Consider the following 12,944-nt stretch of genomic DNA (forward strand, 5'->3'; position numbering starts at 1 on the left):
TAAAATTGGTGCCACATCTTTGACTGGTGTTCTTTCTGGCCAATCTAAGCAACTTCTGGTGTAAATCCAAACTTTGCTGTGTACTATTGCTAATATGCAAAGTAGCTGATGGTTATTTGGTTAAACATTTTTTTGTCTGAAATTGATTTGTATGACATTTGGTTTGGTTTATTGAACAAATGCACTGTGGTCATCCTGGAACAATGATTCATATGGCAGGCTGGATTCCCCACAGCCCTGTCATGGCCCTCTATATACACAGGCGACCAGCCCACTTGAACAACATCTCTGGCATCAGTGGAACCCAAAAATAAATGCCACGAATGAAGAAGTGTATTACAAGTAGTAATCATTTACGAACATTTTAGCATGAATAGGACAAGCCGAGGACAATTAGACTTTTGTAAATCTAAAATACCAAATTTGCTGAGGGAAAGCATAATTGAAATTTAAAGCACGAAAGAAATGTGAGATAAGTGTACCCTGCAAATAAAATGCCATGTCGCTATTTTTTTAACTGATGGATCAAAACTATTTTGAGCGTATCTCAATAATCATATAAGCATTGCTAAAGCTATATGATTTTACAGAGAAAACAGAACGTTGAATATGCATTTAACTGTAACGTACACCGTGGTGACATTTTTCGAATACCTATTCTCTGTTTGTTTTGTAATCTATGGTGAGGAGCTAGAGCGCAGAGGCAAAGCACTTGCGTCATTTCACAGCGCCTGGATAGATTTCATACTTGGCGCCAATGAAGGTTGCTGGAGGTGGGGTGGTGTGCTAAATGTGGTCGTAATTACGATAAATTTATTTTTTTACTAAAAATGGTAAGTAATCAACCAGCTGCAATACCCCGATCTGCAAAGTGCTCTGATGAGCCATCGCGTTCATAACGTACTTTAGCTGGCAAGGTGGAAAATGTAAAGCAAAACAATGTTAGCAAGCACGTTAGCAAGGTAGTTAATCTTTACTCTCCTGCTAAACAGTCTAAATGACAGGCTTAGTTGGGTAATGTTAAATAGCATGACTTTTTCGACTACTAGCTAGCAACTAGTTACATGTATGAATAATATGCATGCTTGCTTTGTCGACTTTCGGCGAGAAGCATCCAAGATTAACTTTGCTAACGTAGCCAGTAATACTGATAGTTGGTCTTAAGTTGTCTAACTTGCAACATTGATCTCTGGATACTTAGCCAGATCCTTATGCATGGCTCCATGCAGAATTTGGAGGCCTATTAAATAGGCATCGATTTTGACTGCAAACTTTTAATTTATCGAATGGTATTTTGGGGGGAATTTCCGACAAAATTAACAGAACTTGTTGATTTACTGAAGCTGTCGTCAATTAACGTTAGAATTTATGATCAATTACTTGGCTTTTTACAATATGTAAACATGAAATAGGAGTTCGAAGTTCGTTGTAAATGAAATTTGTGAAATACTGTAGAACAAATCAGAATGTGTGCTAAAATCAGGCTACCGCTCCGTGAAGCTAGTCACAGTAAGAAAAGAATATGGCAATATTAACGGTGTTTTAATATGAGTACATTACACGCAATTTATGATCAAATGTGATCGTATACATGTTTCGTGAATGTGGTCCATTGGCTATTGGCACTAATAAAACAAAAGTTATTATGTATCGTAAATATGTGTAAACAAAAGCAAGATAAACCCATTTAATTAAGGATAGGGTTAGAATATAAGATGTGCAGCGTGAGAGGCAGTATATTTAAAATGATTGGGAACCCTGAACTGAATGTTTTCTCCAGGATATCCGGAATTTTTTCGCACCTTGTAAACCAGCTGCACCAAAACCGCCCAAGAATGGCAGCACCAGCGTCGATGAAGATTTTAAGAAAAAGAAAAAGAAGTCTGGCTCCAAGGCAAGTTGGAAACTTTGTGCTACTTTAATACTGAGGTCACTCTTTGAAGTGATGGGATCTATCAACCAACACGTAATCAAGACTCAGCCCCATTGTATAAATAAAAAATTGGAACTAAATGTGAAATACAATGTCACCAGATAAGAATGTAGCTGGTAATTTGAGAAACCATTGGCACGACACATAAGTTGATTGAGATAGAAAAAAAAACTCGATAAAGAACAGTTATGCTGTTTATAGTACTACAATAAACATTTCAAAATGATAAATTCTCTATCTTGTGGTTCCTTAGGGTGAATCGAGCCCAAAGGCTGAGAAGTCTTCGGCAAAACGAAAGAAGCGTGCTGTCATAGACTCGGGTGGGTTGACTTTGGCCGTGTGCTTCTCTTGCTTTGGAGTGCTTTTGCAGGCTAGGTTGATGTTGCCCTGTGACATAACGCAACTTACACCAGGCTAAAAACCGCTCGTACGCGTGGAAGTGCTAACTGAACGTGACTGTCCATCCTCCCTGCAGACTCAGAGGAGGAAAAGCCCGGCAAGAAGGCCCCGAAACCTCCCAAGGAGCCCGAGAAGCCCCTGAAACGTACAGCGCCGGTGAAAAAGGACCCGGTTCGCTATGTCTCTGAAACGGGTAAGAAACATTCCAGAGCCCCTAAAAGTCCATCTTGACTGAGGCGGGTCTCGTGTTTGAGGCTCACGCTTTCTTTAGCTTTGTCCGAAACGATGAGGTTGTACAGTACAAAGAGCTATGTATTTTTCACACGGGCCTGTGGATATACCAGGTGAGAACTTGTGAAAGGCCTGCTGTGCATTCGGTCCGGTCTGACGGGGGGGGGCTGTCACATTTCTGTCCTTGCAGATTCAGAGGACGACACTTTCGTGTCCCTGAAGAAGCCCTCCAAACCCCGGGAGAACGGGCTCTCCTCATTGAAGGGGGTGGGGCAGGGGAAAGGCAGGCCCCCTGCCGTCAAATCTCCCCCGAAGCCCTCGTCTGCTCCGGGCAAGGCCGCGGTCAAGTCGCCCGTCACACCCACCACCCCCAAATCGACCCCGCCCCAACCGAAGCACACCCCAATCTCGGTTCTAGACTACTTTGGCAGCAGCAGCAGCATCCAGCGGTCAGAGAAGAAGCTGGTGGCCAGCACCAAGAGGAAAGCTGTGAGTCCCTGCTCTTCGCTTCCTTAACAACCTGTCAGTTTGACAGAGCAGATGTGGCTTCTTTCTGACGAGGACCGCAGTGTATTATCTGCAGACTAGGATGATTCTGTTAACCACATGGATGCTCGCAAGTTACACGTCTTTTCTTGAGTTGCGAGGAAAGATGAAGACTTGCTCCTCTAAAGAATTTGCACAAAGCAGTGACCAGCGACCCTTATTTTAGTTAGCAGAGATGCCCTTGCCTGTGTCGAGTCATGCGGTTTGAATTCAGTTGTCTGTTTTGTTTCTGAGCTAGTTTGGGATTAGGGACCGTGCTCTTGCTCAGTTGTGCAGCGGGAGGTCGCTGAGACTGCTTTTCTGTCTCCTTGCAGGACCACGACGACTCCCAGAGCGACGAGGCCATCGCCATGCAGCTGCAGATGGACGAGGACATGGAGGTGAGAGCGCGCACGGACACGCTAAGTGCGCCATCTTGTGCACGCTCCGCAGAAACGTCGATCTGTGTTTCCTACAGGCTCTGGTCTGGTATTGACTTTCACCTTTTTACCCAGTTGCTTGCTTTCCTCAGCCTGATGTAACTGAACTACTTTCCATTTTCCTTGGCAGTGTGGGCAGTTTTTTTTGGGGGGTTATGGTTGATGTTACACATGTAACAGTGAACACATCTCTAATGTTTTGGCGCAACAGTCAGTGGATGTTCTTACTTTACAATGTTTTCTGTGTATGTGTGTGTCTGTGTTTCCGTGTGTGTGCGCGTCTTTGTGTGTGTCTGTGCGTGTGCCTTCTCTCATTGGTTCCCCAGCTGGAGAAGCAGCTGCATGAGGATGAGGAGTTCGCTCGGACGCTGGCCATGCTGGACGAGGCCCCGCAGCCCAAAAAGGTGGGTGAGGCGGGAGAACTGGGGCCCCGGGAGACACTTGTGCTATCTCCTCTGTCACAGGAGTGTGTGAATGAGTCTGTGTGTAAGTTAGTGGAAGAGAGTGTGTGTGCATGAGTGTGTGTGTGTGCAGTGTGTGTATGTGTGTGTTCTGTACCTTTCCCATGACTGTGCTCTGGTCCCCACAGGCTCGCAGGGACTCAGGGGAGAAGCTTGGCTCCACGTCCTCACCCACCAAGAGCAGTGCTGCCCCAGCCCAGAAGAGCGGCTCCTCACATACAGGTAACCTCACCCTGCCACACATACTGTCACACACACAAACTGTCACACACAGACACATGCTCACTCACCCAGGTGCACACACACACACACGCTCACTCACCCAGGCACACATACACACACACACACACACACGCTCACTCACCCAGGCACACACACACACACACACACACGCTCACTCACCCAGGTACACTCACTCACCCAGGCACACACACACACACACACACACGCTCACTCACCCAGGCACACACACACACACACACACACACGCTCACTCACTCAGGCACACACACACACACACACACACACATATTATCTGTAGTAACTGGGAGGTGGAGAGTGACCTTTCTGATCCCTTTCCTCCAGCCTCCAGCTCCCACTCACAGCCCAACGGCAAAGCCCCTCACAGCCAGCAGGGCCCGGGTCCATCCGCCAAGGCCGCCCGCTCGCCGCTGAAGACCAGCTCCAAACTGGCCTTGATGAAGAAGAGGGACGATGAAGAGGGAGCGAGGAAGAAGAAGGAGGCGCCCAGGGCCACGCTCGTCATCTCGCCCAAGAAGGAGGCGCCCAGGGCCACGCTCGTCATCTCGCCCAAGAAGGAGGCGCCGGCCTCCTCCAGCTCACAGAGACCAGGCATCAACGCAGTGACCACACCCAAGATGGAGAAGATCTCCCCCAAGAAACCAGAGGTAATGCATGGTAGGATAAGTGATTAGTTTTGACTGTTTCCTGTTATGGGGACGTGTTCTCAGTCTGATTGGACGCTTCCTTGGCTTTATTTGTCTTGGCCGTGAGCAGAGCGTGAGCCCGGAGGACTCTGAGAAAAAGCGTGGGAACTCTCAGGCGTATCGCAACTACCTGAACAGGGAGGGCCCTCGAGCTCTGGGGTCCAAGGAAATCCCGGAGGTAACGGGCGCACGTCGCTGGGTGCAGCGACACGAACGTGTGGTGTGAAGGGGTGGGACGGGTGAACACCCGGTTGTGTGTAACAGAGGGTGTGGGCACCTTGAATGTGCGGCGTCGACATGGTAACAAACATGTGGCATCGTCATGGTAACGCAGGGGGCGGAGAACTGCCTGGAGGGCCTGACCTTTGTGGTGACGGGCGTGCTGGAGTCCATGGAGCGGGACGACGCCAAGTCTCTGATCGAGCGCTACGGCGGCAAGGTGACCGGCAACGTCAGCCGCAAGACCAGCTACCTGGTGCTGGGCCGAGACAGCGGCGCCTCCAAGACCGAGAAGGTGAAGCACCAGGCATCTCTCTCTCTATCTCTCTCTCTCTAACTTGCACTCCCCCCCCCCCCCTTACTTCGGCCCTCTGTCACTCTCTCTCTCATAAAACTGAAGCGTCTGACGTAACTAAAGACTAAAGTCTTGCACTCATCGCTGCTCAGGCTGAAGGATTTGGCACCAAGATCATCAATGAGGACGGTCTGCTGGATCTCATACGGACCAAACCCGGGAAGAAGTCCAAGTACGAGATCGCAGCCGAGGCGGAGGTGAGGGAGGAGGAGGTCGCCCGTGGGTCGACGCTGGGGCGCGGGACGAGGGCGATGGGCTCACGCGTTTCGTGTCCCGTCTTCCTCTTTTTCCTCTTCATCAGAACAAGAGCTCCAAGACCAGGACCCCTGAGCCTCAGCAGTCCAGGGCGAGGCGCACCCCTCAGAAGTCTGCCTCCAAAACACGAGCCACGCCCACCAAGAAGACCCCGACCAAGGCCACCGCGGCTACGCCCCCTGGGAGGCCGTCTCCGCGGGGCAGCCGGAAGGGGCTGTCCTTCGGCCGGGGGGCGGCCCCCTCTTCCTCCTCCTCTTCCTCGCAGTCGGCCGCGGCGAGCGGCGGGGAGGCGGCCAGTCTGCTGTGGGTGGACAAGTACAAGCCGCGCGCGCTGAAGGCCCTCATCGGCCAGCAGGGGGAGCAGAGCTGCGCAAACAAGCTGCTCCGCTGGCTGCAGAACTGGCACCGGCATCACACGGGAGACAAGAAGCCTGCAGGTGTGTGTGTGTGTGTGTGTGCGCGTGGGCATGTGCGCATACACGTGTGTGTGTGAGAGAGAGAGATGTTACTGACAAGGTTCTGTGTGACTGAGGACCTCTCTCCCCCACGCCAGCGAGGTTCGGGAAGTTCGGCGGGAAGGACGACGGCTCCGGGTTCAAGGCGGCGCTGCTGTCGGGACCCCCCGGTGTGGGCAAGACCACCACTGCCGCCCTCGTCTGTGAGGTCAGCACCCTTGTGACATCACGGCCTGATGAAATTGCATCACGTTTTTCCTGCATATCAAATTCACCAGTGACTCTACAGTTAATACATTTACATTGAGTGGAAATATCATTACCACAATATAACGTCTACTTGGATGATGCATAGCATAGCATTCACCATTCATCAGCTGCAGATGGCCACCATTTTATATAACTTGTATTAACCCACAGAAGGGCCACATCATTTAAATAACAATGTTTGCGCAGGAGGTGGGCTACAGCTATGTGGAGATGAATGCCAGCTGCACCAGGAGTAAGAACAGCCTGAAGGAGGTGGTAGCAGAGTCCCTCAACAACACCAGCATAAAGGACTTCTACACAGGTAATGTTCCCTCCGTAACACCAGCATAAAGGACTTCTACACAGGTAATGTCCACTCTGTAGCACCAGCATAAAGAACATCGACGCAGGTAATGTCCCCTTGGTAACACCAGCATAAAGAACTTCTACACAGGTAATGTCTCCTACCACCCCACCATGTTCATTCACATTTTACATACTCAGAGGATAGGCCAGCCCTGCTTTAGAATTTCAGTCAGTCATTGTGTTTTTGCCTTCTCTCGAGGTTCTTACTTGTGTACATGGAGTATTGTTTCCCAGCGCTCTCTCAGGAGCTCTCTGTCTCCCCCTGCAGGATCTTCTCAGACCGTCAGCAGCAAGCACGTGCTCATTATGGATGAGGTGGACGGTATGGCTGGCAATGAAGACCGGGGAGGGATCCAGGTACTTCTGACCCCGGCTTTGTGTGGCCCCGTTGGGTGTGTATGGAGGTGTGTGTTCTTTTATTCACCCCTGTGTGTGTGTGTGTGTGTGTGTGTGTGCGTGTCTCTTGCAGGAAATGATTAGCCTGATTAAGCAGACCAAGATCCCCATCATCTTCATGTGCAATGACCGCAACCACCAGAAGATCCGCTCTCTGGCCAACTACTGCTTCGACCTGCGCTTCCAGAGACCTCGCGTTGAGCAAATCAAGGCACGGCTGACCTGTAACCCCTGACCCCTGAACCCTAACCCCTGACCTCACACTGTCTCCGATCCCACTCCACCCAACCTCCGTCCAACCACAGCCTCTTCACTGATCGACCTCAAGCCATCATTTTGTAGTTTGACCGTAGCATGTTCAAGACTGCCAACCTGAGCAGGTCCAATCAGGAGCCTGGAACTCAAAATTCAAAACCAAGCAGTTTTCATCCTACGTTCACCATGTAAACACGTGTAATTAAGAGCAATACTACTACCTGTTCTTTGACCTTTAAGAGCGTTGTTCTTTTAGCGGTTGGGATGCGCTCGCGATCACCCCCGTGTGACCCGCAGTGTCGCCCTGTGTCCCCTCAGGGCGCCATGATGTCCATCGCTTTCAAGGAGGGCCTGAAGGTCCCGCCTCCCGCTCTCAATGAAATCATCCTGGCGTCCAATCAGGACATCAGACAGGTAGGAATCGCTTAAGTGAGGACCGGTCAAATATTTCCAAAAATGGACATACAGCCATGACAGCAGTCCTGCCTAATTAGCCCTATTAACAAGAACCCATACATCAACATAAGTCCCCATGGAGGCCATAGAAGGATATAGAATTTTAACTGAATATTCTTAAATATGAAGTCCCTGTAGGCTATAGAATGTGAAGTAAAATGCTGAGTCAAGAGGGATGGGTAGCCTGTGCTTATTTTCTCTTTTTCTGTCTCCCACAGGTGCTGCACAACCTGAGCATGTGGTCCGCAAAAGACAAGGTCATGACCTACGACCAGGCCAAGGCTGACGCCCAAAACGCCAGGAAGGACATGAAGCTGGTAGAGGAAATAATACTAATAATTATTAAAATGAAATAATTTTGGTCAGGAAGTAATAATATATGAGGACTATGCGGACGTCATGGCTGCGTTCTCTATTTATGCAGTGTAACGATGGCTGTGTTCTCTGCTATGTAGAGTAACGATGGCTGTGTTCTCTGTGCTATGTAGAGTAATGATGGCTGTGTTCTCTGTGCTATGTAGAGTAACGATGGCTGTGTTCTCTGTGCTATGTAGAGTAACGATGGCTGTGTTCTCTGTGCTATGTAGAGTAACGATGGCTGTGTTCTCTGTGCTATGTAGAGTAACGATGGCTGTGTTCTCTGTGCTATGTAGAGTAATGATGGCTGTGTTCTCTGTGCCAGGGTCCTTTCGATGTGTGCCGGAAGGTGTTCACCAGTGGAGAGGAGACGGCGCACATGTCGCTGATTGACAAGTCGGACCTGTTCTTCCACGACTACTCTCTGGCGCCCCTCTTTGTCCAGGAGAACTACGTGCACGTGCGGCCGGCCGCGGCGGGGTGAGTGCCGGGCGAGGGGCTCGTGTTCCTGAGCAGGGAGGACCGAAGGGTGTGGCCTTTCTACAGTAAAGATCTGCGTCTCCTCTGCAGGGGGAATCTGAAGAGCCACCTGGTGCTGCTGAGCAAGACCGCGGACAGCATCTGCGACGGAGACCTGGTGGACCGACAGATCCGCTCCCGTCAGACCTGGTCACTGCTGCCCACACAGGTGAGACAGTCAGACACCTGCCCACACAGGTGAGACAGTCAGACACCTGCCCACACAGGTGAGACAGTCAGACACCTGCCCACACAGGTGAGACACTCAGACACCTGCCCACACAGGTGAGACACTCAGACACCTGCCCACACAGGTGAGACGCTCAAACACCTGCCCACACAGGTGAGACACTCAGACACCGGCCCACACAGGTGAGACACTCAGACACCTGCCCACACAGGTGAGGTGCTCAAACACCTGCCCACACAGGTGAGGTGCTCAAACACCTCCCTGCACAGGTGATATGCATGCGCACCTGCCCACACTGAATGAGTAAAGACTGGGTCAGATGTGTCAGTGACTCACCCATTTCATTAGGCGTGGCAGTATCTCACGTTTCACCTGAGTTACTGCAGTGACAGCAGTGGGCCACCAGGAGGAGCATGTGTTTACAGAAGTGTGCTCTGGTATGTTCTGATTCAGCTGTGTGTGTGTGTGTGTCTGTGTGTGTTTTCCAGGCGGTCTACGCCAGCGTGCTCCCGGGGGAGCTCATGAGGGGTTATATGAGTCAGTTCCCCACCTTCCCCAGCTGGCTGGGAAAGTTCTCCTCCACAGGCAAACACAACCGCATCATCCAGGAGCTGGCCTCTCACATGAGTCTGCGGTGAGGAGTCTCTCACCCACACACACACACGTGCACACACACATACACGCACAAACACACTCATGCGTGCACACACACACATATATATACATACACACACTCACACGAAAAGATATACACACACACACATATACACACACAAACACACTCACATACACACACAAACACACTCGCGCGCACACACACACATATATATACATACACACACACTCACACGAAAAGATATACACACACACACACATATATACACACGCACACACAAACACACACACAAGCATGCACGTACAAAGCCTTGTGTTCACATTTAGGCTGAAGGCTGTTTTTCTAATGCCTACCCACATAAATCGCTATCTGTGTGGCCGTATCGGCTCGTGTTTCCTTAGAGCGATTATAGAGAGATTACTGGGCGAGGCAACCCGTAGTCATTTTATCTGCGGAACAGTGAGGTTGATAATGAGCGCGTGCACTTCCTCCATCAGAACCCACTGCAGTAAGCAGGCGGTGAACCTGGACTACCTGCCCTACCTGCGGTCGGCCCTGCTGCACCCCCTGGAGAGGCGGGGGTCCGAGGGGGCCCCCCAGGCCGTCCAGCTCATGGACGACTACGACCTCGTCAAGGAGGACGTGGACAACATCATGGAGATAAGCACCTGGGCGGGGCGGCCCGAACCCTACTCCAAACTGGACCCCAAGGTGAGGGGAACGAGGGTCCCGTGTGCCAAATCCAAATAACCTGGGAATTGAAATGTCTTCTCTGTTGTCCAAGCAATTTAGGCAAGTTTAAAAAAACAAAAAAACCTTTTTTGAACTCTAACTAACTTGTTGTTGCTTTTTCTGGGCACTGAACGGTCCACTTCTGAGGACTGAGAGAAGTAACACTGATGACCTTCAGAAGAGTGTTAGCATTGCTCTTGCAGTTGTAAACGGCATCAATTTAAATTAATAACCCAGGAAGGCCATGAATGTGTTTATTTCCAACTTGAGAATTTTTGATAATTTAATCTCCCTATTTTGAAAGTAACTGAAGTTTTCCTTTCAGCTAAGCTCTTCATAGAGACCAGATCTGGGCCTTCCCACCCTGTGGCGAGCAGGGACGTGTTTACATGAGTATGTGTTCGTTCATGAGCACCGTTTCTCTACCGCCCCCTCCAGGTCAAAGCGGCCTTCACGCGGGCGTACAACAAGGAGGCGCACCTGACGCCGTACTCCCTGCAGGCGGTGAAGAAGGGCAAGCGTGGAGGCGCCGAGCCGGAGCTGGGGGTGGAGGGGGCGGAGCAGGAGGCGCAGGAACCGGAGGAGGAAGAGGAGGAGGAGGAGGGCGTGGCCTCCGACGCTATGATCAAGGTGAGGGATAGTTTGAAGGTGCGGGAGAGCAACCTCCCAGGGTTAAATTCTACAATATACCAGTACAAACGCACTGCAAACCAATACAAGGTTTGTTCTTGAAATCTTGAAATTACACATTTTCTTTTGTCAAAGAATTGATTAGGCCTGCAAGTCTAACCCCTTCCGTTTGTCTCACAGAAACTCATTTGGGTTATGTGGATGTTACACAGTCTTATGCCCCTTTCACACAGCTAATACCGCATCTGAGCCGCCTCTGATGCGGTAACAGGTTCCCTTTCCCACAGAATTTGTAATTCGTTATTCGAGCCGTCTTTACCTTTCACACACAGTAGAACTCAACTGTCGTGAATGAATTGTTTACATTCCGTTACCATAGTAACACACTTGATGTAGGCCCAAAGCTATAGCGTGACTTGTTATTTATTTTCGTTGCAATCTTCTGGTAATTTCCGGCAAAACAATCAAAAAACAAACATGTTACATTTTGAAGTGTCCGCTGACTAAGTATGTCATTAGGTTTTGCGTTCTCAATGCATTTACAATGTGGGTCCAGATATTTCCTCCGTATGCTATTTTTTCGGTTGAGAGATAGGTGCGCGTTAACGCAGATCTGCATCTTAATTCGAACGCCACACAGAACGCAGTCGTCGATGCTGTTTTCCATTCCCACAGGAGAAATGCGGTAGTCAAGGCGCCTAGAAAACATCGGGAGAGGCGTTTTCGATGCGGTGTTTTAAAAGCTGTCGCAACGTGTTCATATTGACATAAGTGCGGTATCGAAGTCGTCTCGAAAACCCCTTTTTTCTTCTGCGTGAAAGGGGTATTAGTCATAGTATGGAATGCTGATGGGACCGTGTGGATTATATAATGTTAATTATATTTGGCTACACCTCTGCACTTGATGAAGTATCAGCTGAATTTGCTGCATGTGAATGGTGCCAGGTTGCAATCTCTGTTACTGCATGTAACCTGTATTTGGATTTCTGCCATGTTCCAATATTATACCCTTTTCATCCACAGAAGAAGAAGGCAAAAGCCTCCAAGGACACCAAGCAGGTAAAAGTGGAGGATTCTGGGAAGGGCAAGGGCAAAGGAAAGGGAAAGGGCAAGGGAAGTGCCAAAAAGTGAGAGGCGGACAGGCACTTTGACCAACCCCAAACCCTCCCGGGAGAGAACTCTGAACACTGGGGCCATGGTGGGACACCTGCAGAAGACTTCAGGCCTATCCGCCCCCTCTGCCCCCCTCCCCAAACTGTTCTCTTCAGCTGTCTCAAGATGATACAACTAAAATCTAACCACAGAAACCCAAGTAACCTTTCACTAGTTGGAACAATAAGATGTGTGTTGGCACGCTGTATATGGCTTGCTGCTCAACCTGTCCCTGAATTGCTGTTGATTCAAGGTGTCTGTACGTGACAGTAGAGGTAGGTGGTTTTTTTTTTGAGGGACAGAGGCTCGATTGGCGGTCTTGGGGCCGGAGAGGGGTCGGGGGCGTGAACGCTCGCACCCCGAAAGGCGCGTAGTTTTGTCCCATCTCGCTGCCCGTAGGACTCAGCGGCTTTGTCAGATTGTACAACAGTGCGGAAGACTCGGCGAGCACTGGTCTGCCGCAGGATCAGACTGTAAATATGTACTTCTTGTTTCCCTTTTCCTTTTTACCCAACTTGTGTACACTTACTATATCAGAGCTGCACTGGTTCAGCATCGGTAATGTTTCTCTTTTTTTTGCTGGGCTGAAGTTTGGAATATGAACCCCATGTGCTTTGAACAAGCTGGGGATTTTTTCCCCCTACCTTTACATTTCTTTTGTATAAGGTTAACAGAATAATAAAGAATTTAATAGCTGGCTGCCCAGTGTGTGTAAGTTATGGAATGGAGCTGATCTTCATCAGAGGCACCACAATGTCATCAGAAGTGTGGTTTCAGAGTTTGAGCCCACTGGAAACTTTAGGCAA

General features: G+C 49.7%; 1 protein-coding gene across 2 annotated transcripts; it reads left to right on the forward strand.

Annotated features, from left to right (window-relative positions):
- Positions 1-673: 673 nt before the first annotated feature.
- Positions 674-12,838, forward strand: rfc1 (replication factor C (activator 1) 1). 2 transcript variants are annotated; one of them, XM_064334927.1, is made up of 26 exons: positions 674-833; positions 1,781-1,894; positions 2,187-2,253; positions 2,409-2,525; positions 2,754-3,052; positions 3,424-3,489; positions 3,855-3,932; positions 4,118-4,211; positions 4,575-4,732; positions 4,772-4,897; positions 5,007-5,114; positions 5,271-5,450; positions 5,603-5,707; positions 5,812-6,202; positions 6,319-6,428; positions 6,677-6,791; positions 7,104-7,192; positions 7,305-7,442; positions 7,805-7,900; positions 8,161-8,259; positions 8,625-8,779; positions 8,870-8,987; positions 9,497-9,642; positions 10,122-10,335; positions 10,795-10,986; positions 12,010-12,838. In XM_064334927.1, exons 1-26 carry the CDS (start codon positions 831-833, stop codon positions 12,115-12,117), a joined length of 3,486 nt encoding a protein of 1,161 aa, XP_064190997.1. In that variant the 5' UTR covers positions 674-830; the 3' UTR covers positions 12,118-12,838. The 2 variants fall into 2 exon arrangements, with proteins under 2 accessions (XP_064190997.1, XP_064190996.1); XM_064334926.1 differs by having other exon boundaries at positions 4,575-4,897.
- Positions 12,839-12,944: the final 106 nt, after the last annotated feature.

The sequence above is a fragment of the Anguilla rostrata genome, chromosome 5 (genome assembly GCF_018555375.3).
Source record: "Anguilla rostrata isolate EN2019 chromosome 5, ASM1855537v3, whole genome shotgun sequence".
Taxonomy (NCBI): Eukaryota; Metazoa; Chordata; class Actinopteri; order Anguilliformes; family Anguillidae; genus Anguilla; species Anguilla rostrata.